Source organism: Chanodichthys erythropterus, chromosome 16, assembly GCF_024489055.1.
Source record: "Chanodichthys erythropterus isolate Z2021 chromosome 16, ASM2448905v1, whole genome shotgun sequence".
Taxonomy (NCBI): domain Eukaryota; kingdom Metazoa; phylum Chordata; class Actinopteri; order Cypriniformes; family Xenocyprididae; genus Chanodichthys; species Chanodichthys erythropterus.
In genome coordinates this window covers 3,646,881-3,673,669 of record NC_090236.1, presented here as the reverse complement: position 1 = coordinate 3,673,669, position 26,789 = coordinate 3,646,881, and the positions used below count along the sequence as shown (strand labels likewise).

At 37.0% G+C, this 26,789-nt stretch overlaps 2 protein-coding genes across 3 annotated transcripts; both read right to left on the bottom strand.

Annotated features, from left to right (window-relative positions):
* Positions 1-1,527: 1,527 nt before the first annotated feature.
* On the bottom strand, positions 1,528-22,429 carry basp1 (brain abundant, membrane attached signal protein 1). Its single transcript, XM_067363090.1, has 2 exons — positions 22,275-22,429; positions 1,528-3,909 (listed from the first exon to the last, which is right to left on the bottom strand). Exon 2 carries the CDS (start codon positions 3,895-3,897, stop codon positions 3,295-3,297), a length of 603 nt encoding a protein of 200 aa, XP_067219191.1. The 5' UTR covers positions 3,898-3,909; positions 22,275-22,429; the 3' UTR covers positions 1,528-3,294.
* A 645-nt stretch (positions 22,430-23,074) lies between these two features.
* Positions 23,075-26,789, bottom strand: LOC137003157 (E3 ubiquitin/ISG15 ligase TRIM25-like). Of its 2 annotated transcripts, none has more exons than XM_067363207.1 (5): positions 26,108-26,789; positions 25,804-25,899; positions 25,275-25,605; positions 24,827-24,886; positions 23,075-24,265 (listed from the first exon to the last, which is right to left on the bottom strand). In XM_067363207.1, the coding sequence occupies exons 1-3, from the start codon at positions 26,696-26,698 to the stop codon at positions 25,348-25,350; spliced, it is 945 nt and encodes a 314-aa protein (XP_067219308.1). In that variant the 5' UTR covers positions 26,699-26,789; the 3' UTR covers positions 23,075-24,265; positions 24,827-24,886; positions 25,275-25,347. The 2 variants fall into 2 exon arrangements, with proteins under 2 accessions (XP_067219308.1, XP_067219309.1); XM_067363208.1 differs by having other exon boundaries at positions 25,372-25,605.

The following is a 26,789-nucleotide window of genomic DNA, read 5'->3' as shown; positions in this document are numbered from 1 at the left end:
ATTGAATTTTGGTTACCAGACGTCGCGACCTAAATTTAACCAAATACTAACGTCTTATGACGTTCTGTGCCTGCTGGGAACTGTTTAATGCAGTAGAGTTTTAAATGCATTTACACAGAAATTATGATTTTACATATGTATTCATGTTTAAAATATGACATTATCAATATATAAACTTTGTTTTTTTTATTATTATTATTTTATATAATTTTTTTTTATATAAAATCTAATCCTTCCCTGTAGCTTGCAAAAGGGGAGCTTTATGCTGCATTCATGTGTTATCGAAATTATTGTAAATACGAGTTTCCTGGTTAAAAAGTTGGACATGAATGCTCTCTCAAGTTGTATTTAACACTGGGAAGCTCGGGGATCATTTTTGTCCAATTTCCGACAATGAAGCACTTGAATGCAGCAAGCTCATAATCAAGACTTTAAGGGTTAGTTCACCCAAATATGAAAATTATGTCGTTAATTACTCACCCTCATGTCGTTCCACACCCGTAAGACCTTCGTTCATCTTCGGAACACAAATTAAGATATTTTTGATGAAATCCGATGGCTCAGTGTGACCTCTATTGCCCAAAAAGGTACTAAAGACATTGTTAAAACAGTTCATGTGACTACAGCGGATCAACCTTAATCTTATGAAGTGACGAGAATACTTTTTGTGTGCCAAAACCCCCCCCCAAAATAACGACTTTATTCAACCATTTCTAGTGATGGGCGATTTCAAAACATTGCTTCATGAAACTTCAAAGCTTTACGAATCTTTTGTTTTAAATCAGGGGGTTTGGAACGTTTATCAAACTCGGAGCACATATCAAACTGCCAAAGTCACGTGAAGTTCTGAAATCCCCCATCACTAGAAACTGTTGAATAAAGTCATTATTTTGTTTTGTTTTTGGCACACAAAAAGTGTTCTCATCACTTCATAACATTAAGGTTGATCCTCTGTACTCACTGTTTTAACAATGTCTTTTGGGCATTGAAAGTGGAAATGAACTTGCTGCCAATGGAGGCTTCATTGAGACATCGGATTTCATCAAAATGCGCTCCGATGATGAACGAAGGTCTTACGGGTGTGGAACGATATGAAGGTGAGTAATTAATGACAGTATTTTAATTTTTGTCTGACAGTGAAGGCAACATTAGTGTAGTTGAAATAATTTAAATTAGTAGCTTGTACAGTTTCACAGTTAGTGATTAGCTATAAATTGAAATCAACATTTCTTTTTTTGTTGCTTCCCACGATTATGATTCCTGTGTAAATATATTTATTGTTCCCCCTGGTATATGTTTTTGGTATATGTGCTACTTGTGTCTTTTGTGCCTCTATTGCAGTGACAGCTTACATAACAGTTTGGATTTGTTGCAGATAAAATTAGAGTTTTTTTCAGGATACAAGTTTAGTTTAATTTTGATTTGTTTGAACTGTCTTGACTCTTGAGCATTAAAAATAGATTAAAATGTGTGTTGGGGAGAAACATTAAAACTGAATTCAAGAAAATCAAGACATTTGAGCTGAATTTCAATCTGTTTCTTTCACTTTATTAATGTTGCTCCATGTATACAAGTACATATATCTCAGTTCTTCCATTTTATTATTATTTTTTTTTTTATTTAACCAGGGAATTTCGGAAAGAAAAGGAATGATAGAGAAAGACAGAGAGAGAGAGAGAGAGAGAGAGAGAGAGAGAGAGAGAGTGTGTTAAGTCAAATGAAATATCACCTGTAGCAACATTATCTCCACAGCAACCAAAAATACACAACAATAGGGCCAACCACTGACATGCAAAACACACACACAGCCTCACACATACAGAAACACACAACGCTCACATTGTTCTGTCAGTATATTGAGAGATCGGTGTGTGAAGTGTGTCCTGTTTGGTGAGTTTGGAGGTCTGGCTCTCTCTCTCTGTCTCTCTGACATCATGGCAACTGCTGCTTTCAAAGTACAGAAAGACCAGAACTCCATTAACACACACACACACACACATGCGGAAAATGCATGCTCATACCATGCATAACTCCAAACATACACTCACTTTATACCTCCAGATCCTTCCACACACACATACACACTTTTAAATGAACCTTCAAACATCCAATTAAAGGGATAGTTCACCTTAAAAAGAAAATTCTGACATCATTTACTCATCCTCGTGCTATTCAAAACCTACATGACTTTCTTTCTTCTGTGTAACCCAAAAGTAACCATTTTGAAGAATGTGCATGCTGCTCTTGTCTATACAGTAAAAGTGGATGGGGACCAAAGACTGTCGAGCTCCAAAAAGGACAAAATAGCACCATAGAAGCATCACAAAAGTAGTCCATACGGCTCATGCCCTATATTCCAAGTCTTTGAAAGTTAAATCGTTCTTTATTTGTAATCTTGCATTGAAAATCTTGCTTGACAGACATAGTCGCCATTCACATTTTATGCATAGAAAATAGCAGCTCTTTCAACTAAATTCTCCTTTTGCATTCTGCGGAAGACAAAACATCATACAGGTTTATAGAGACATGGTCGAATTGGCATTTTTGGGTGAACTGTTCCTTTAAAAAACGTTAATACTGCTAACATTCAATACTGTGCGTGTGTGTACGTGTGTGTGTGTGTATGTGTGTGTTTGACGCATTGTGCTGTACACTGATTTTGTTTCCACTGATATGTGAGAAAAAGAGAAAGAGAGAGAGAGAAAGAAACAAAAAAGTAGGAAAGTCAGGGGATAAGCAAAGACACAATGCCAATCACTAACTAGAAAGCAGCAAACAGGAAATATGAAGTATGCATCAGGGAGGCTGGACTACTACTACCACTCACGCTCACACACACACACACACACACACATACACACACACACGCACACACACATATATATATATATATAATAACCCCTCCCACTGCCATCACATCACACTCAAATGGAGGGAAGTGAGAATTGGAGGGTGGCAATGAATAGATTCCATGTTTTTATTCCATCCCTCATTGAATGGAGGTAGAAAGAAAGAGAAAGAGAGAGGAAGTTGGGGGCTGGTGGTTTGTATCAAAGTTCAATTGGATATTAAAGATAATATCATCATAACTGCCAGTCTTATTCACCATGATCATGTCCATCACCAACACAATGATCAAAGTCCAGCCTGTTAAAATCATTACTGTTATTGTTACTATTATCATTATTCATATTATAATTACTGATATAATTTAAAATGGGGGGCTAGTTTTATTATTTAGATTTGATCTTGTTTTTCATTTGTCATTAATCTTGTCGTTCACTGTTCCTTCTGTTAATCCTGCACAGCTACTGCTTGCTCCTTATTGGGGGCGGGGCTGGTCTCCGTGGTGACCGGCTCTGCGGGGGCGGATTCCTTTGCGGGCGGAGCCTCAGTCTTTTTAGACTCAGCGCCGGGCTTGCTCTCCGTCGCTGTGGCTACAGGAGGGGCGGGATCTTTAGCGGCGGGGGCGGGCTCTTTTGCAGCCTCTTTCTCATTCGCCGGAGCTGCAGAAGGGGTGGATTTTTCTTCCGCTTTGGCAGGAGGGGCATCTGGACTCTTGGCGGGTTCTGCTTTAGCAGCCTCGCTGGTCTTACCGTCAGAGGCTTTAGGAGCATTAGCATTAGCGTTCGCCGCAGGCTCCTCCTTCTTTGCAGGGACAGCGCTTTTCTCTTCCTCCTTAGCCGCGGTGGAATTGCTATCGGCACCTGGTGCGGCTTCTTTGGCGGCTGCCGCCGTGTCATTGGTTGTCTCAGTGGCGGCAGGAGCATCCTCCTTGTTCTCCTTAGGAGCTTCACTCTCCTCCGCCGACGCTCCCTCCGTCTTTGCGTCCTTTTCTTTTGCCTTCTCGTCGTTCACATTGTATCCCTTCTTCTTTTTGCTCAGCTTCCCTCCCATTTTACCTCTGACCTATAAAAAAGAGAAACAGAACAATCAACACTGGCTGCAATGAGCAGAGTAACTTGTGCGATCCAAAAATGAGGCCTTTAAACTGCAGAATGATCCATTCATGTGCTTTTATCTTCATCAAGTTGAATTATTAACACTAAGGCCCTGTTTACACCTGGTATTAAGATCCATTTTGGCAGATCAGATCACAAGTAGATGAGGGAGACATTCCGTTTACACCTAGTGTTTTAATCCGTCTCTTTTGTCCAATTTCGACCACTTCTGTCCTGATTTCTTCAACGGGAGGGTCTATGTGTGTGTAAATGTATGGGTTTTTTCAGATCTTTTAATCCAATGGATGAAATAAGCTTGCACAATTTACATATGAATGGCAAAATGATACACTGGAAATACATACAGCTGTTGTTTCTGCTAGCCGGAAAACCACACCGCTGTGAGTGTGTGTTAGAAATCAGGAATGGCGAGAGAACATTGTGCTTGGTACATTTTTTGTCTTCAGACCAAACTGCTTACAAGCTTAAATCCTTTCTGTCTAGCACACTTTCCATACTGCGTTGGGTCAGTAGGCACAGAGTAGGTGGTCTTTTGCGCTATTTAAACACATTCGACCACATTAGCGTCTACACTACGAAAGCACTCCAGTCGAATGCCTTTTCTACTACCTCTGGAAGTGGTCGAAAGTAGACAAGCTCAAAGCATTTTAGATCACGTTTACACCTGGATTTAGCATTGACCACTTGTGGTTCGATTGATGAAAATGCTTCTTAATACCAGGTGTAAACAAGGCCTAAATTTCATATAATCCAATGAAATCTTTTGGCTATCCCTGTTGTTCGTCTTAATGGGATGAAAATTTTTTCAAGAAATGGACACTAGTAAACTCTCATATCTCCTCTAAACTTTCAGATCTCAACAAAGTCACAGACTGCGTTCAGATTTGCTAATATGTTCCAAAGTCTGCAAGAAGTCTTACTGAAGAATGTTTTTTTTTTTCATTAAGAATATTTTTCATTCAATTCTTTAAAATCCTAAAATTTGAAAAGTATCTATATAGTTTCTTGTATAAAGTCTCAATTTATACTGTGAAAAAAGAATATTATTAATGTCTAAAATATTATTTGCAAAATCATATTTAATAACATTAAAGGATTAGTTCACTTTTAAATAAACTTTTCCTGATAATTTACTCACCCCCATGTCATCCAAGATGTCCATGTCTTTCTTTCTTCAGTCAAAAAGAAATTAAAGTTTTTGATGAAAACATTCCAGGATTTTTCTCCTTATAGTGGACTTGAATGGGCACCAAACGATTGAAGGTCAAAATTAGTTTCACTGCAGCTTCAAATTGTTCTACATTATCCCAGATGAGAAATAAGGGTCTTATCCAGTGAAACCATCGCTCATTTTCTAAAATAAATTGAAAATTATATAAGTTTTAACCTTAAATGCTCATCTTGAACTAGCTCTCTTCTTCTTCTTCTTCTCTATTTGAATTCCAGCAGTGTAGACACTGCTAAGCGTATTACTGCCCTCCACAGGTCAAAGTTTGAACTAATTGTTATATACTATTGAACTAGCATATTGCATATAAAAATTAGTTCAAACTTTGACCTGAGGAGGGCAGTAATACGCTTAGCAGCATCTACACTGCTGGAATTCTAATAGAGAAGAAGAAGAAGAGAGCTAGTTCAAGATGAGCATTTAAGGTTAACACTTATATAATTTTCAATTTATTTTAGAAAATGAGCGATGGCTTCACTAGATAAGACCCTTATTTCTCATCTGGGATAATGTAGAACAATTTGAAGCTGCAGTGAAACTAATTTTGACCTTCAATCGTTTGGTGCCCATTCAAGTCCACTATATGGAGAATAATCCTGGAATGTTTTCATCAAAAACTTTAATTTCTTTTCGACTGAACAAAGAAAGACATGGACATCTTGGATGACATGGGGGTGAGTAAATTATCAGTTTATAAGTTTATTTAAAAGTTAACTATTCCTTTAAATAGTTTATATTATTACATTGTTTTTCTGCTTATAGTACTGTACTTGATTTATTTAGTTACTATTTATTTTAATCTAATGTTATTTATTTATTTAATCTCATTTACGTATTATAATCTATGTATTATTTATTAATTTATTTTAATATTTGTTTATTATTTATTTATTTTGGCATTTTTTACAGTTTTTTCTCATACTTTTCCACAGACTCCCTTGCAGACCCCATTTTGAAAACCTTGAGTGGTACGTTATACTATACAACAAATTTTACTGTACTATATGAAATACTATAATATACTATCTTTATTTTAGAAAAAACATGAAAGACAAAGATGTAAAAAAAAAAAAAAAAACATAATGTAAAACGTTAAAGGTGACTATTGCTTCCCGAACTGTGAAAGAGCAACCACTGAGTAATACATTTTCTCTCTGGGATTATTGGTGGAAGTTCAAGTGTAGCATGTCAAACGCTACATCTTGCATAATCAGAATGACATACTAGGAAGATTAATAGGTACTAAAAAAATCATCTGCAAATAGGTCTCTCTGCAAGGTGTCATAATGAGAGAAAGCAGAAAAATAGAACGAACATACCTTGTATGTTCTGCTCTGGGTTTATTTTAGTACATGCGCTTCAGTCTTGATACAGAGAGCTAATAAAAGCTCAGCAGGCTAAACTCACATTTCTGAGACAGTCTGTCAAGATTCTATCATATCAAGCATCAAAACTAGATCATTAATCAGTAATCAGACTCCACCGCTGATAGTTATCAGGATATATGGAGGGGGTTTTAGAGGACAGCATCTCTGAGCCATACTACCTGCAATTCAGAACCGCAGTTACCAAGGCAACCGGGTGGTCACGTGACCCATTCCGAATAAGGAGCTGAGCGAAACTCTCGCTCTCTCACTCCAATCTCCCTGTTGGCTGCTTTAGCGTTCCTGAGCTCAACAACCATCTGTGTAATGACACACTTGCACACACACATACAGTTATTCTCCAGACAGAAGGAGAACAGTAATCATGTGAAGCCAACATGTGAGTTGAATGTTCACACACACACACACACACACACACATATGACAATGGAAACATGGAAAGTCTTTCCTTTCAGTGTGTAAGAGAACAATAGACACTGTCTGTCCTGTCTCCACTGAGTCAAGCAGACAGCAGCACGCTGTTTCAGCGTTAAACAATACGCTGCAGTGTGTTTGCGTCTGTGAGCTGTCTCATCTGTACAGGGGGCTTGAAATTCACTTACTGTGTGAAACCTGCTGATTGATAGTAAATACGATCCTGGAGTGGCTTGTAAACTGTCAGTGCATAAAGTGTCAGTGTGTGTACATATAGTTTTCAAAAGCCCTGTCGCAAACTTCAAAATTAAAGGAGCGGATGAATGACACTTTTGGCTCCTGCTCCAATACAGAGAGAGAGAGTTCAGTTGAAAGGAAGACAACCATTGGAGACTGAATACTGAGACCCATGCATCAGTAAGATTAAACATTCAAATGACGCTTTATCATTGAGGCTAGGCCCTATGACAGAGATCTACTGTGGAGGCTAGGCCCCACGACAGAGCTCCATCATAGAGGCTAGGGCCCAGGACAGAGCTGCAAAGTGTAGAGAGTAGGTAACAACAAGAGTTTACTGGTCACTAGGGCTGCAACAACAAATTGATGAAACTAATTTCATTATTGAAATCAAACTGTGTGCAACAAAGAAATGTTACATGAAATGTTAGAAATGTTACATAAAATTCATTAATTTTAGCTTTTTAAATTAATCACAATGAATTTGTTCCTATATATAAAGCAAATAATGAACAATGACTTCTCAGTAACATACAAAAAATGAGTAATACCTTCACTGTAAACGATTTCCGTTGTTTTCACAGTATTATACTGTGTTCTCAACAGTTCCCAACTGTATAAGCTGTGTACAGTATGTTACTGTAGATTTTCAATGCATTCTGGGAAAATATTAGCCTACTGTATATCTAAATACAGTAGGCTACTAAATGACCGCGAAAAACAACCACACACCACCTCACGCATGACAGACTGATCATGAAGATGAAAGCCTATAACAGTATGGTAGGTTAACTTTTCTTTTTTTTTCACTTTATGTTTTATTCTGATGTTATTTCCAAGATATAAAGCTATGTTTTAGTTAATTTGTGTTTTAGTTTTTATTTTAATACATTTATACTAAAATTATTTAAAATGCGCTACTGCTTTGAATTTTTTATTTGTTTTCAGAAATGCTGCTTTCAGTTTTTTTGTTTGTTTTTTTGCATATTGTATTGTTTATATTGTTTTATCTGCACTTTAAATTATGTATTTTAAGCATTGCACAGACATTAATTTGCACAGTTTGAATTTTTTGCAAAGCACTGAGCAAGATCTGTGATAGAATATTGATAGAATAATATATATATAGTGGGTACGGAAAGTATTCAGACCCCCTTAAATTTTTCACTCTTTGTTATATTGCAGCCATTTGCTAAAATCATTCACAGTAAGTTCATATTTTTTCCTCATTAATGTACACACAGCACCCCATATTGATAGAAAAACACAGAATTGTTGACATTTTTGCAGATTTATTAAAAAAGAAAAACTGAAATATCACATACCAATATAGCCACGGGAATGGTTTCACTGTTTGAATCACTCTGCTGTCAGCATTCTCACAGCGAGTGTCATGTCGGATGAGCAAACCCACCATATTCTTTTAGATACTACTGGTATTTTGTAACAGGATGTATTTTTAAAGGGTTAGTACACCCAAAAATTAAAATTATGTTTTTTATTACTCACCCACAAAAAGTATTCTTGTTGCTTTATAATATTAAGGTTGAACCACTGTAGTCACATTAACTGTTTTAAATTTGTTTTTAGTAGCTTTCTGGCCATCTGAAAGTGTTAATTATCTTGCTGGCAATGGAGGCTTCACTGAGCCATCAGATTTCATCAAAAATCTTCATTTGTGTTCCAAAGATGAACCAAGGTCTTACTGGTGTGAAACGACATCAGGGTGAGTAGTTAATGACATAATTTTCAGTTTTTTGGGTGAACTAGCCCTTTAAGAGTTTTTTAGGTGAGAATATAGTTCTCCTTTACTAACTTTACTAATTTAAATATTGTTCAATAAGTAATATTTTATATAAATAACATACCTTATTTTTTGGTATTGAGAAAGAGTCCATTAGTGATTTTGACTTCGAAAGTTCCATACTTTTGAAAGTTACATTAATACGACATGAGATGGCAGCAAAGACTGTCTTTATTAGTGAGTGAGTCAGTCAGTCGCAAAGACTTTTATATTGAAATGGACTGAAACAAGGATGTTGTTTTTACTTTAAACATCTTATAGGATACAACTGACAAATGCATTGACTGGCACTGTCAAGGGAATGTCTTAAATGTTAAAAGGACAAAGACAAAGATATCGCTTTCCTCAGCGGACATTCATTGTGATTATGAATATTAGATTTACCTGAACAATATCAGCTAGATGCAGCTAATACGCTCACTCAGGCGATCTCTCTCTCATAATACCCTACATATTACAGTGAGTTTCAATGAAGCGACTCAACGTTCCTTCGTTATTAGTTCTAAAGTGACATTTTAGAATTAGTAACGGAGGCTTGGGCTCAACCATTAAACCTGTTGTATATACGCAATATCGCAATATCAATATCACATGGCTGTGTATCAGCACGCTGTGATTGCCTACTCATGTGATATTGCTCATATATATATATATATATATATATATATATATATATATATATATATATATATATATATATATATATATTCAATAATTCATATTATATTTTAAAATGTAATTTATTCCTGTGATGGCAAAGCTGAATTTTCAGCATCATTTCTCTTCATGACCCTTCAGAAATCATCCTAATATGCTGATTTGGTGCTCACGAAACATTTCTAATTTTTATGTTGAGAAAGTAGTGCTGCTTAATATTTTTGTGGAAAGCATGATTTTTTTCAGAATTTTTGATTAATAGAACAATTAAAATGATTCAAAAAGGCATTTATTTGAAATAGAAATTTGTTAACATAAAAAATGTAAACATCTTTATGGTCACTTTTGATCGATCTAATGTATCCTTGCTGAATAAAATAATTATTTTTTTACTGATATCAAACTTTTGAACGGTAGTTTAGATGTATGTGTGTATTGCCATATAAAAGAGTAGCTTTGAATCCCAAATTGCTTATGTAACTCCAAAACTCCAACACACACACACACACACACACACTGGGCTCGAGGCAGGGGGGGGGGGGGGGGGGGGGTGGAGTGGAGAACTGGAGCAGAAAATCTGACCCAATCACTGTGCTGTAACAGCAGCAATGCATTCTGGGAGCAAGCCCACGTTCATAGCATTTCATATCCAAATACAATACACTGCATTATATATGGACAAAACATGCATATTATTAAGATATTAAATATTCACTCACATATATATATATATATATATTTTTTTTTTTTTTTTAGTAAATTGGTATTAGATGCCGCTCAGTCAGTATTGGAATAATTTTGCTGACTTGTGTTCTAGCCGAACACCTGTTTGTATGCAACCAACCTTCTCTAGCTAATCTAAATATAATGAACTCTAAAGTATATGTGTGTAGGATAAAATATGTGATGTGTAGGATAAAATATGTAAGATGTGTAGGAAAAATATGTGTGTAGGATAAAATATATGCAAAAGAGCAGAAAATAAGTTACTACTATATATCCTCATTCAACCATTTTTATCCTACTCTCTTGCAAACACACTCTTATGTGCATGTGGGTGTTTTTATGTTGAATACAGATGTTTTACCTCCAGGTCAACAGGGGGCAATGTAGATCCACATCCCAGAGATGTTTTAGTGAAGACCGGACTTGAGTGGAGGGAGAGAAAGGGCGAGGAGAATGTGACAGCTCAAAGTGTATGACACACACACACACTAATAACTTTAGATCTGTCCTCCAAGCTCAAATACACACACACACAAGCTCATAACCCTAGAGATGTACTCAAACAAACCACACACACTAGCACATTGTTGGCTAGGGCCTGGGCCTCTACGTAAACATGAGCTCAGGCTAATGAATAACTCCAGAACAGAGCAGACAGCGAAACTGGAAGCTCTTGTTCTTTGTTTGATTGGTCGAGATGATTTGACAAGTAAATATGCAATGATGAGTCATATGATGATTATTGTGATTATATGTTTTATTGATTATTCTTGTTCACACAGATTATGATTTAAGCACCAAATGGTGGATGTGCTTTCAGGATGACTGAAAGTGTGACTGTTGACATAAAGAGTCTGAAATATTTCACTCCAGGTAACTATTGTTCTGTTTAATTCCTAAACTTCCCCCACCAGATAGTAGCCTACGTGTTTTTTTTTAAGGCCAGAACTATGTGTTCCAAATGATCACTACTTCCTTCCTGATCAGTGCACACAGTTTAGACTCTTATTAACATCTGAGAACCAGAGGTTAAGTGACATATTAAATTCGAAGCAAGAAACTCACAAAACAAGAATTGCGGCTGCTAAAAACAGCTTATTTGAGTTCTTTCAGTGCACAATTCAGTAAAGGAATTATGCAAATTAGGTAACAGCATGAATGCACCCACAAAATTGGTGATGAACACAATTTGTAGGCTGTAATTCCCCATCTTACAGGCCGCTTCTAAATGCTAGGTTGTGGAGGATAGGGCAGACTACTACAATCTGTCATACTTTATCAAAACACCTTAATTGTCTCTTTAAAATGCAGAAAGTGTGTTTGACCACACCACAGTCTGGGTGTCTTTTAAAGTGCTCTTCTCTTGTCAGAGCCGATAGCCTAATGGGCAGCCCATACTGCAACTGCGCCTCCAGCAACCCGAGTTTGATTCCTGTCTCAGGGTGCTTTGCCGATCCCATTCCTCCACCCTGTGCTTTCCTGTCTGATCTCTACAATGTCTTATCCAATAAAGCCATATAAAAAAGCCAAAAATATAACAAAAAAAAGTGTTCTTCTCCATCATTTGATGAATTACTGCTGCCATTATCGGTAGAAAATGTACCCAATTTTTTTTTTTTAATACTGATGCTAATTGTGCCAGGAAAACAGAGCTCTCTATAATGATCCTAATTTACCTGGAAAGTTCGAAGCCGTGTAAAAAAAGTGATTAACACATTCTCCTAGTACACTACCGTTTAAAAGTTTAGGGTCAGTAAGATTTATTTATTTATTTATTTATTTAAATACTTTTTTTCAGTAAGAATGCATTACATTGATCAAAAATTTGAGTAAAGACATTTACATTGTTAAAAAAAATATATATTTCAAATAAATGTTCTTTTAAACTTCCTATTCATCAGTGAATACTGAAAAAATATATCACAGCTTCCACAAAGAATATTAAGCTGCACAACTGCTTTAAACATTGATAATAACATATGTTTCTTCATCATCAAATCAGCATATTAGATTGATTTCTGAAGGATCATGTGACACTGAAGACTAGAGTAATGAGAATGGTTTTACAGGTGGAGGCCACTGACTTTTTTTCCCTACTCATCTTTTCTGACTGTTTTTCACTAGTTTTGCATTTGGCTAGGGTCAGCGTCACTACTGGTAGCATGAGGCGATACCTGGACCCTACAAAGGTTGCACAGGCAATCCAACTCTTCCAGGATAGCACATCAATACGTGCCATTGCCAGAAGGTTTTCTGTGTCTCCCAGCACAGTCTCAAGAGCATGGAGGAGATTCCAGGAGACAGGCAGTCACTCTAGGAGAGCTGGACAGGGCTGTAAAAGGTCCTTAACCCATCAGCAGGACCGGCATCTGCTCCTTTGTGCAAGGAGGAACAGGATGAGCACTGCCAGAGCCCTACAAAATGACCTCCAGCAGGTCACTGGTGTTAATGTCTCTGACCAAACAATCAGAAACAGACTTCATGAGGGTGGCCTGAGAGCCCGACGTCCTCTGGTGGGCCCTGTGCTCACTGCCCGGCACCATGGAGCTCGATTGGAATCTGCCACTGAACACCAGAATTGGCAGGTCCGCCACTGGCGCCCTGTGCTTTTGAGATGAGAGCAGGTTCACCCTGAGCACATGTGACAGATGTGAAAGGGTCTGGAGAAGCCGTGGAGAACATTATGCTGCCTGTAACATCGTTCAGCATGACCGGTTTGGTGGTGGGTCGGTGATGGTCTGGGGAGGCATATCCATGGAGGGACGCACTGACCTCTACAGGCTAGACAATGGCACCCTGACTGCCATTAGGTATTGGGATGAAATCCTTGGACCCATTGTCAGACCCTACACTGGTACAGTGGGTCCTGAGTTCCTCCTGGTGCATGACAATGCCCGGCCTCATTTGGCGAGAGCATGCAGGCAGTTCCTGGAGGATGAAGGAATTGATACCATTGAATGGCCCCACGCTCGCCTGACCTAAATCCAATAGAACTCCTCTGGGACATTATGTTTTGGTCCATCCGACACTGCCAGGTTGCACCTCAGACTTTCCAGGAGCTCAGTGATGCCCTGGTCCAGATCTGAGAGGAAATACCCCAGGACACCATCCATCATCTCATATGCACATGGAGTCCATACAAACTACTGAGTACCATTTTGAGTTGCTGCAATGAAATTTCAGCAAAATGGACTAGCCTGCTGCATAATTTTTTCACTTTGATTTTCAGGGTGTCTTTGAATTCAGTCCTCTGTAGGTTGATCATTTTTATTTCCATCAAACGATGTGGTATCCTTTCGTTCCTAACACATTACTCAGTCCATATCAGTATAGATAACCAGCATGATATTTTTCTCCATTGAGATCTGATGTGTTTTCAAAGTGTTCCTTTAATGTTTTTGAGCAGTGTATATTAAAATAGAAAACAGTTATTTTAAATTGTAGTAAAATGTGACAATATTACTGTTTTTACTGTATTTTTGATCAAATAAAATGAACTATATTACTGTGTGAGAAAACTATTTATAAAGATTATCATTATTAATAGATTTAAATTTATTAAACACCATTGCCCTTTTAAAAAGGCAATAAGACACTGCTTTACAATACCACTTCGTATCTGTGGTAAAGCACTGTAATGCACAACATTTCATGGCTTATTCCTTTATTCAGCAGACTGAAGACTGAAATTAATTGAACTTTACAGTAAAATGTATATCTCAGGTAAATCTGCTGCCATTTTAACATTTTAAAGAAACCAGCTGTTGATGATGATGCAATTGAGTTAAGTTTAATTTATACAGCACTTTTACCAAGCTTGAAGCACTTTACAAGCAATAATACATCTGTTCAAACCCCCAGTAACTGGAACAAATGGTGAACTTCCCATTTATTGAGTCTAAAATAGAAGATAAACCTAGTATGACAAGAATGTGCCTTGACTATTCATATTGTATTTTTTTATTTTTTATTTTTTGCAAGGTCATTATTTTAGGGTTATTTTGTTGAATGTGAAGAAAATATCTGGGCCTTGTGTGTGTGTGTATGTGTGTGTGTGTGTGTGTGTGTGTGTGTGTGTGTGTGTGTGTGTCTCAATTGTGACTAAAAACATCTACTACTCCAGAAACACAAACAATGGTGCGAGGGAAGGTTTTAAATAAACACTAATGCAATAAAAAATAGTCCCACAACCAGTACTAAGATACACACTGTTAAAATGGAAAGAGCAAAAAAGAAAGCAAGAAAGACAGATGTCGAGATGTAAAATCCTTGATTGTGTTTCCACAAGCATATTTGGAAGCGCTGAGGTGGTTTACCACCTCATTTGGACAGTATCTTGAGAACTGTGAAAACTTTGAACTGGTAAAATTCTTCATCCTACACACACAGAGCCATCTCTCAGGATGGAAATTGCTCTAATGAAAACAATGGCAAGGGAACATAAACACCACTGGCAGACAAAAACACGCTCGCACACACAAAGACCTTGAGATTCTTCTTTCAGTAGTGACTCCACATTATCCTGATGACTGTTTAGCGGCTCACTGATGGTAAAATGCACTGTGACTTTGAGTGTGTGTTTATTTAAGACTGTCATTGTTCCTAACAACACGCTCAATGGAGCCAGTCTAGATAGTAACACACACAATCCCTGAGCCTCACCCTGAGTTGCAGCCTTGCTATGTGTGTTTCGTGATAGTGAGTGAGATTTGATCGTGTCATGTCCTTCAAGTACAAACATCTATAAATCGTGTTACTGACAGATGCTTGATAAAATGAAATGTGAGCTCCTTTACCTGAACACACACTTAGGTAAATATACTGCACACTAATGGCTGTTTCTTCAACTTTGTCCACTTTTAGTTTGTCAACTTGCAGTGTCAACATACATGCATTACAGGAGAATTCTATTATTATTAGGAACAAACAAATGTCATTTCCACCACATGTCAAATTCTGTATTGTGTTTGATAATATGCTGTTGTTGTGGAAATTACATTTTGAACACTTTTTTTGTAATAAACTGACAGACTCATTTGTCTTTCTACAGCTTATTTCATTATTTACAGCATTCATTTAACTTAAAATAATAATTTTACACTTTTTGTGTAATTTTACAAAATTACAGACTGTCTGGATAAATTATATTATGTTGATTTTCCTTCATGTGCTGTATCTTATATCATATATGGGTTATTAAAAGTGTAAAAAAACATAATCAAGATATAATTTTAAAGTTTTATTAAGTATTAACAATGAGATTATGTGTTTTTTAAAATCAATTAACACTGCTTTTGTCAATTTTTACAAGTTGGACAAAATCTGTCACCAAAAAGTCATTCGGTTAAACCAAAATTTTGGTTTTACCAAATGACTCTTACAGCTAACAGGTTGATATCTAGCTAGCTAACTAGTTAGATTGCTTGCTAGCAAAAGGACAAACATTTTATATTTAGTTTTCCATGTTTTATAGCGATTGTACCGAATGACCTGATGTTTCGGGACATGCGTATGAGCAAGTGAAAACGCGAAATTTTCAAATAGAGTTACTTTGCTTCACAACCATCTGGTCCTTTGCAGGTGTCTAAATGATGTCACGTCCTGTCACATGATATTGACCGCATGACTTGATCCAAAATGGACCCTTTATATTGGTTACTCTGAATGACATCAATGAAATTAATTTTTCCGGACATTCTTTCTCATAACAAAGCAATGACTTCTACACATAATTTTAATATAATTTTGATATATGATGTTATAAAATCATGCCAGAATAAAAATATATACATTTATTACATTTTAAGATATTTTAATCACAAATTAAATGGCTGTATTGGCCTTTAGACGGTTAAACCAAATGACTATTTGACACTTCAAACTCTTTAAAATACCGTTTTATGTAGCAAAATATAATTAAAACCTTTTGGAATCAAAAAAAGAGATCTAGTTTTACTACCTTACATACTTTGGATGTCATATCTTTGTTTTTTATTATTATAAAGGCCTTTGGACAAAAAAAAAAAAAATCTGTTTTAATAAAAATCAACCTCTGGGAAATAAATAGTTAAAGAAACACCCACATAATTTTTACTAGGGGCACATTTATCGGGTGTTTTAACAAATAAGAAGGACTTAGGGTTTCATATCTGACTCTTTAAAGATTCATACAGTTGCAAAAGATATAATATGTTGACTTAAATATCTGAGATTTAGGTTTAGTCTAAACATAATCCACTTACCACCAGAAAAAAAATGGACACATATAAATCTACACAGTGTTTAATGTTTTCATTCTTGTGGGAAACTTGCTGTCCAAACAAGAGGCGACTGCATTGTTCATTAGGCCTTGACTACACAGTCAATGTTCTGGACACAACAGAAAGTGTTTATTAAAGAGATAGTTCATCCAAAAATGGAAATTCTGTCATCATTTACTCACCCTCAAGTTGTTCCAAACCTGTATATGAATTTCTTTCTTCTGCTGAACACAAAAGAAGGTATTTTGAAAAATGTCAGTAACCAAACAGTTCATGGATCCCATTGTCTTCCATAGTTTTTTTTTTTTTTTTGGAAGTCAATAGGGCACATCAATTGTTAGGTTACCCATAAAAATATCTTCTTTTGTGTTCAGCAGAAGAAAGAAATTCATACAGGTTTGGAACAACTTGAGGGTCAGTAAATGATGACAGAATTTTCATTTTTGGGTGAACTATCCCTTTAAATACACCTTCACTCCTGTCTGTCCTTTCACAACGTTCTATACAGTAAATATATAATGATACATTTATTGTTCTAGGATGATTTTTGTGAGTCTAATAGCAGACATATATTATAACTTGTCATTCTGTACATTTATGTTTGTGTCTTTTTGTCATTGTCATATTTCTCCTGTCTGATGTTCTCATGCAGCGCTAATACTGTGTTTTGTGTGTATCTTTCTCCAAGGGACTCTAACAGACAGGTGGGGTCAGTGGGGGTCTGGCCTTTGATTGGCTGTTGCCGTAGGAACCATAGGAGAGCTGCCATTCTGGCTCATTCTTACAGTTCCTTCAGGTCATTGCCATGGCAACCCAGAGAGAGAGATTCCATGATGACACACACATCAACGGAATCAAGGAATCTGAGCTGCTAGGTAACGGTTGATAATTAACACATGATCATATAAATAAATAATTAATCACATGAAGTTACCCTCATCTTGTGGGTTGATAACTGTTAAAGGGATAGTTCAACCAAAAATGAAATTTCTGTCATCACTTACTCATGCTTGTGTTCTTTCTTCCTTTATTTTTTTCTATGGAACACAAAGATATTCTGAAGGATATGTCAACAATTTTTGTCAGTACAATGAAAGACAGTGGGGTCTAAAACAACACTGGACCCCACTGATGCAGATTTTTCATTTTTGGATGAACTATCCCTTTGGTTTATTCAGAATTAGCTGCTGTATATTGTGAGAAAAATGTGGAAAAACAGAAAACAACCTGCAAAAGCACTGCAACTCCACTAATAAATCATTTTAAATGCCTAATAATTATTCAGAAAGCTTAAAATATGGCTTTGTGCAAATGTGAATGTGAAACAATAGCCGGCTCAGTGGCTCAGTTCTGCAGCTCCTCTCACAGAGCACATAAATCCACCAATCACTTTCCACACAGTGCACACAGACCGCAAAGGATGATGGGACAGAATCTGACTAGTGACTGACATTAAAACTTATCAAGTTTTGCCGACACAACTAAGGCTGCCTGAGGAAAACATCAAATAATAAAAGAATGCTCCCCTAATCAGAAGTAGTTAACAACGGTGTGACAGAATGGGTACGTAGACTTTGAAATGGCTTTTTTTTAAGTGACTAGTCCAAAAATAACTGATTTTGAATGCATCTCTAATTTGGGACCGTCTCAGATGTGCTTGAGTTACCTGTCCCTTTCAATGATCTTCCTCAAACAAACACACACACACACTCAAAGCTCTGCTTGGCTGAGCTGCCTCTGTCTCTGTCAGTGCCATCCTGTCTCACTGCCTCCTTCCTGTCTCTCTCTAGCTTTCATGTCTATCCCGCTTTCCTTCTGACAAACACTGAAAACTGTGATCGCAAACACCTAAATACTCATCTGACAGCACCTGGTGCACCAAATTCAGTATAAGATTTCAGAAAAAAGTGTTCACTGTGAATCTTTCAATGATTTTCATGCCTAAGCGCTCGATCACATGGTTGCTAGGGTGTTGCTAGGGAGTTTTGCCTCATTGCTAAGGCGTTGTGAGCTATTGGACCACAGGGATCCAGGTTCAAATCTAGCCTGGGTTGCCCTCTCTCTTCCACTTGCCTCAGGGAAGTGATTTTTCTGTATTTACAATTTCTGTATTTTCCAACCTTGAGTATGACCCATGTGAATTACATAAATCTGAGGGGGAAAAAGGCTGCATTTCAGTTTACATTCACATCATTCATTTCAGCCAAAATTAAACTAAACCGTGATACTCGTCAGCTGACCGATAACTGCGGCTACTTGCGGCTGATGCTGCGGCTCGTGATCTGGTGTTTTCAGTGTCCCAGAGCGGCTTGGTTTGCAGTAAATGCTGCTCCACACGAACTTCATCTCGGAAAGCGCTGTGAGATTTGGTCACTTACAACGTGCATTTGAAAACAAAACATGCTCCAATCATCTTCCCAAATTTGTAATGATAAACATTTATAAATCTGCTGTCTTCAAAAGAGAGTCTTTAGTGGTTTTTCACCAAAATAAATGCAGCTCTACAGCCATAAATATTAGTCTTGCAATTTTAATGTAAAATAAAATTATTGTTATTATTACTATTAAATACTATTTTGCAGATAGTATAATTGCAGTAATATTTTTATAATTTAAATAATAAAATAAAAATATTGTTTTGAGTAATAATAATTTTTTAATTATGATTGCTGTATAGTCATGTTGAATAGATAGATAAAAAATAAATGTAATTAAATGCAAATAAAAAGCCCAAAATTAAAAAATCTATTCTTTTTCAACTCACCGACTGAAACTAGACAAATATGCCGTGATTCAGACTGTAAATTTCCTCTTACACGCATCTGCAATCATGAACTATCAGACAATACAGGTCTTTCTCACTCTCACCGAGTCCTGCTCTCCTCTGCTTTTGCAACACTAAACTCCAGCTGGGCTTAAAACCGGACGTCTCACATGGACATGAATCACCTGGCTGCTCTTCTTGTTTGCGTGGGTGACCTAGTACAAGAATCTGACCATCTAGAATATATAAATTACCAGGATTAGTGCTAATTCAACTCATGAACTTAGAACCAATATAGAACCAATGTGCAGATCTGTAAATGTTGGCACTCGCTCATACTGGATTAATAATGTTTTTGGTTGGTGAGTAGCTCCTATGTGAGTTACCTTCAGGCTCTTCTGCATTATATACAAACTCATTGGACAAATAAATGAGACCTGAACTGATGTTGATATTCATTTATCACTCTCTCTCTGCGGCTTGCTCACACAGAGTATGGCAAGCCGTTTTGACTTTTATTCATTCTCAGGATATGAATTCTTGATATCAACAATTCAATTCTTGATATCAAGAATTACATTTCCACTAGTAAAAACTAGAATTCTTGATACCTGTAATTGTATTTTCACTAGTGAATTGTCACCATAGGCTGCCATATTCAATTGTTGATATCAAGAATTGACTTCTTACTAGTTGAAATTCCAATTTCACATATCAGAAATACAATTCTTGCTAGTAAAAATCATCATTTTTTATATCATTAATTACTTTGTTACTAGTGCAAATATCTATTCTTGATATCAACAACTGAATTGCGACTAGTAACAATGTTAAGTTTTGATATCAAAATACATTTTCAGATATCAAACATTTTCATTCAGTTGTTGATATCAAGAACTGACATTTCAACAAATGCCAAATGAATTCTTGATATCAAAAATTAACATTTTTACTAGTATCAATGTCATTATTGATATCAAAAAATATTATTTTTACTAGTAAGAATTGTATTTCAGATATGTGAAATTGGAATTTCAACTAGTAAGAAGTCAATTCTTGATATCAACAATTGAATTTGAATGGCAGCCTATGGTGACATTTCACTAGTGAAAATACAATTACTGATATCAAAAATTCATATCCTGAGAATGAATAAAAGTCAAAACGGCTTGCCATACACAGAGGGAGAGAGAATCGGGAGATGCTTTTCCAAAGTGTCTACCAACCATTATAACAACGTCAATACTGCTTACGGAAGATCAATCAATACCCAAAACCTATTTTTTCCAAATTGTTTTTACACTGGACATTTTTTCAGGACTATTCTGTTACTGTTTTGTGTTTTTACATTTTAAATGACAACATTTTGGCAAACGGTTACCTTAAAAAATCAAGCAAAATCTGCGCTCAGTTCTCAGTTTGGTTTGATGTTTCCAGGTTGAAACGCGTGACTCATTCAAGCGGCGGTTTATTGGTCCGCGTGAACGTGAAGATTATTAAGCCTCGCGCTCATCCTCTCAAACTCACCTCCATCTCATAATTTCAACTCTTATCTTGAAAAAAACACCATAGACGGAATTATTGGGCGGAGACGTTTTACACGGTCTTATTTCAATATGCGGGGTCTGAGTGCTCTTTTTTTTTCCTCAAGGGAGGCGAGCGCGAGCGCACGGTCACTCGGTTCATTGTCTGCCGCATCGCCGTGAAACGTAAAATAGATTCTTCTACAAACAAAATACTCATGAACACAGTTGCGGGAAAATAATTTTCATGTCATAAATACAGTTGTGCATTATAATACAGTACATTAGAAGCCGATGTGAGAGATATACAGGGTAAAATCATCAGTTGTCCATCCACACCCCACGCGCAATGCGCATGTGCTTTGCAGAGACAAAGGACCAGGCAATTACGGTTGTAGCTTGAAATGATATGTAAACTAAAAAAAAAATAATTATTACCATAAAAGGCGCGTTGATACATTAAGGAAAAAAGACTGAATCATATTCACTTTACATTAGAGAGTGACAGGGTGAAGAAATTGACTATTTGGGATTGTGTAGCATCATAAAGTGTAAAAACAAATATGTGTATAAACAGTATTAATTAATAATAAGGATTCATCGTGTGTGTATATTATTTATAAGCTTCAGATCAGTAATATCTGTGTATGTGTGCGCGTGTGTGGGTGGGTGAGTGAGTGTGCGCGCACGCGTGTGCACCAGTTAGACAGCGCTGCAAAATGTGTGCCAGCTCTGACAAAAGAGGACGGTGAACATAAATCCGTGTCTGTGTAAACAGTTAAATGCAGCATTTTTAATGTAATCATAACCAAAACCATTATTATCCCATATAAAATGATTATACTTCGCTGAAAATCCCATAATTTATCAATTTGTGCTTCAGAAAACACGCTTTACCAATTAGCTTTACATTCCTTAAGTCATCTCAAAGAAATTTTATCTCAATATTTGTATTAAAATAATAATAAACAGTGCGAGAGACACGGCATGCACGCGCAGAGACAGCAGCGCTGGTGTGTTCAGAACACGCCCCTCTCCACTCAGTTCAGTCGCGTGAATTCCAAGGCTGATTTATTGAAATCTTTATGTGCATCTCAGAAATCAAATAAGCTCAGGTACATTATTCCTCCATTTGCCGGCTGAATGAGTTCTGAAATTTGCACTTGATTTAGATATTTCCCTGGTTCACTACCGTGCGCTCCGTCTCTCCAAATGGGAGCCGCTTTTATTTATCAGAGACGCTCCAACTAGACAAATTCTTAATGTAACTGAGGCAGAGTGTTAATTTAATCTAAAAGAGTGAAAGAATCTTACCGTCGGCGGTGGACTTTCCTGTCACTCCTTTCTCAAGCGTCTGCTGTTTTTTCCCAATGTCTTTTTCCCGTGCGCGTGGATTCGGCGGGGTTTATCGGGGCTGTTCGGTGTGTGTCTCGCGCTGCATTTCTCGCGCGCACTCTCGTATTCGGTTCGGGGGGGGGGGCGGGGGCGCGCGACGTGCTGCGAGCCACTGAGAACGAGACACGGAAGTGCGCCGCACCGTGATCAAGTCCGGCAAAAATAGTTGTTTTATGATTTATCAGAAGAAATGTGAATAAGCTACAAATACAAGTTGTTGGTCTTCTGCTTTAATTTGTTGTTTAGTAAGATGTGGATTATTTTGTATAGTAGTTGTAATGCTGGTCAATATGTGATGAATTAAGAATGATTAATTCTTAACTTATACGGGCTCATATAGAGATATAAACCAAACACGATCACGTTGGTGCGCATAGGAGAGTAAATGCTCAATTATTTATTTATTTATTTTTTTGGTCTTGGCGCGCCCTCTGGCGACATCAGTTGATGCTGCGCAGAAAATGTGTTTAAGGTGAGTACAGAGATGTGATAAAAAATATTAACAATATTTTATTTAAAATATTAAATAAAATTATCTTTAAAACACTTCATAGCAAATAGAAATGAAAAAGGTAACATAAGTAGAAATTGATTGTTATGCTCAGATATTGTAATTATTAAATTGTATAAAATTACATTACAATGTTGGGAAGGGCATTTCAAGTTGAGTAATTAAAAAAAAGTGTAATCAGTTACATAAAAATAATGGACATCTGAATCTTATTGTTTTATTCTGAAACGTTTCAAAAATTAAACAATTTGCATTTTAAAGAAATAACAAGAAAAACGTACATAGTTTGTTACCATCAGGATAAAGCATATACATAAAAATAGTTTTTATATGGACAAAAGTTTTTCTATTTTTTGTTTTGTCTGTCTATTCACATGTTCTTAAAAAAAAAAAAAACAAGTAGGCATGACAAAGAGCAGATTATTTGTATAATCTACACTGTTACAATACACAGGTTCGGATTCTCCATAAACACAGGATAGAGGCTCAGTGAGTGAATATAGTGTGGACTTATTTTTGATCAGGATAATAAGAGGTCATTTGTTTATTCAAGGGATTTGCTGGAAGAGAGAGAATAAGATCATGAAAATTACAGATGGATGTTTTCTATTAAATTTCAGTGGTTCATTGAATGTGAATACTGTCAGCACTAAAAATTTAGTTCTGTGAGGTGAAGAAAACTTTGTCTTTTAAAAAGAAATAAAGAGAAATAATGTCAGACCTAACAAATAAGCATCATTGCAACTTATGGATGAAATCACTTAATGCTACTGATTACAATTGTGTTAATACTTAGAGTAAAAATGTCAAAAACATGACAATTATATTTTGAGAATATTTTTCACAGTATTTTATCTATATTGTTAGATCACAGAATGTCACTTTTGTACAAAACAACCCCAATTTTTCCATATCAATTACATTAACCCAAATGGTTGAGTGAATGTGGTGTGGACTCTGTGAATGAGGGTCATTGTGTCAGAGACTCTGTAGAAGAACAGAGTTCCTGCACTGTGATCCACATACACTCCTATTCTACAGGAGCTGGAGACTGCAGGGAGTTTAGTATGTTTGTAATTGTGCCAGAATGAACATTTGGACTCAGAGCAGGACAAACTCCAGGACTGATCATTATGTCCAAACACACATTTATCTCCCCATCCCTTCCTGCTGATGCTCTTATATGACACTGATATATCCACCACACCACTCCACTCAACCTCCCAGTAACAGCGTCCACACACACTCTCTCTACACAACACCTGAAGAAGACCATCAGATCTGTCTGGATGATCAGGATACCGCTGTTCTTTACGAGTGTATTTAATCCCTCTGTTCCCTTTAGACAGTAACAGGTTTTTATTCACTGTGTTTGGATCCAAAGATAGCTGATTGGAATCTGTTTAAGATAAAAAAAAAATTAATTTATTACATTTAGGATTTCATTACATGAAAAGTAACAGTAATGCTAGATACTTTTGGGAAAAAAGCTACACAACATCTGCCTCACTGTTATCAACATCATTGTGTTGGTGTGTCTGTGTGTTTGGAGTTGACCAGCAGAATAAAATGTAGAAACGGAAAGTCAGTTCACATTTCTATTTAGTTTTTAGTCCTATTCAAATGTTTTCAAGACAGCAGCTCTATAACAAACTGTAAAGTTGAGCTAAAGGTCCTTTTGAATTAATGTTTCTCTATCAAAACAAACTAGCAGTGAGTGACGAACACAAGTGACCACACCAGGACTTTTAACTAACCCTGTAAGTTAAATTATCATGTGATTATTCCTGATTGCTATAGTTAATTGTATTTTGAATACTAACAGAGTAAATGTGTCTCATGTAAATCAAGAGTGTTATATGCAGTCATAACACTCACAACACAGTTCAGTTTGATTGGTGGTGTATAATAAGAACTAAAGTCTGTCTCTTTATGTGCATGTATGATCAAAGAGACTTACACTGGAGGAACTCCTCATGGGTCTTGGGTTCAGGGGTGGGAATGATGTTAATGCTTCTCACTACAGAAACCAACAGACACTTTATAGTATATATTGTATTGTATGCATTGTCTTTCTACATGACATCATATGGCCTTGTCCCAAATGGCACACGTCATACGCACTTTTGGTCTTGTGGACTCACAATGGCTGCTGCGTACACATGTCCGTTAAGTTCATGAGACCGTAGGGTGTCCCATTTGACATTTTAGGTTTCAGAAGGGTGCATGTGCCCTCGATGCACACTTTTGCCAGCCCACACTGAAGCGAGCTCCACAGCAGACTTCTTCCCGATTGTCAGAGGTGTTACATGATGAAAGTGTGGTCTCATAAGAAGACCACGAGTGTTTAGGGTGCCATTTGGGACAGGGCCTATGATACAGTACATGTCAGGAAATGTAAAGTTTACCTCTGCCAGATATCTTTTCTATCTCCTCTCTGCAGAAATGCTCCAGTTTCTCTTCCTTTCTTAAAGACCACTATCATGATTGCCAGATCTCTGTTACCTGGAGGAAATTAATGTGATCATCTGTGTGTGAAAGTTGCTCCAGCTCAGCATCTCTCCTCCTCAGATCATCAATCTCCTGCTCCAGTTGCTCCAGTATTTCTTCAGCTCGACTCACTGCAGCCTTTTCCTGATCTCTGATCAGCTGTGTCACCTCAGAGCGGCTTCTCTCAATGGAGTGGATCAGCTCAGTAAAGATCCTCTCACTGTCCTTCACTGCTGCCTGTGCAGAGCGCTGTTAGGACACACAGAGAGAGACGCATTAGAATCAGCTCTTACTGGTCCCTCACACAGTCTGTTCCCCACAGTGGGCTTCAGTGGGACTGGAAAGAGCTCCAGCACTGGCTCCTCACTGACTGATGGAGGAGAGTCCTAACTGAGTCTGAAACAGCTCTTCCAGCAGCCAGCAGTTGTTCTTCTGCTCAAAACTCACCTTGTGAGACTCCACAGCCTCTCTCAGATCCTCAATCTCCTTCTGTCTCTCCTGGATTCTCTGCTGGAATATTCTCTGGGTTTCCTCCAACTGTCTCTGTAGGATTCAGAGTATATAGTCAATATATAACTAATTACATGTCTCTTTGAGAGAATGTCACAAAGACCTGTTTTAAAGATGATCAAATATGTGTAGAAATTACATTATGTCTCATTTAAGAACTGTTTGAAAATGATCTTCAAATATATATTACATAATTATGAAGAAACATTTATTATTCAATATAATCACTCATAGTTCATACCTGTTTCTCATTCCTCTCTGCTGCAGCTGATACCGTGTCGTGGTTTTTGTGTTCATTCACCATACACAGATAACATATACAGTTCTGATCAGTACGACAGAAAATCTCCATCAGTTTCTCATGTTGAGGGCAGATCATCTCCTGCAGTCGTCCAGTGGCGTCCATCAGATTGTGTCTCTTATCCCTGAAGAGATTCTCATGTTGTTCAAAATGAGTGCGACAGTAAGAGTACAGACACACCAGACAGGACTTGATGGCTTTGTTTTTGTCCCCAGTACAGATGTCACACTCCACTTCTCCAGATCCAGTGTAACATTGAACAGGATGAGCAGCTTGTAGTTTTGTCTTCTTGAGTTTCTCCACCACTTCAGCCAGCATGGTGTTTTTACCTAAAACAGGTCTTGGATTGAAGGTCTGTCTGCACTGAGGACAGCTGTAGACTCTCTTCTGATCATCCTGATCCCAGCAGCCTGTAATACAGTTCATACAGTAACTGTGTCCACAGGGAATGGTCACTGGATCCTTCAGTAGATCCAGACAAATTGAACAGCTGAACTGATCCTGAGCCAAAGAAATACTGGATTCTGCCATTATTTCACACTCACAGGCAGAGAGATATCCACGACATCTAAGTTTCGATTTCTCTGAGCTGAAATATTTCCTGGTTTTAAAACGTGTGCAA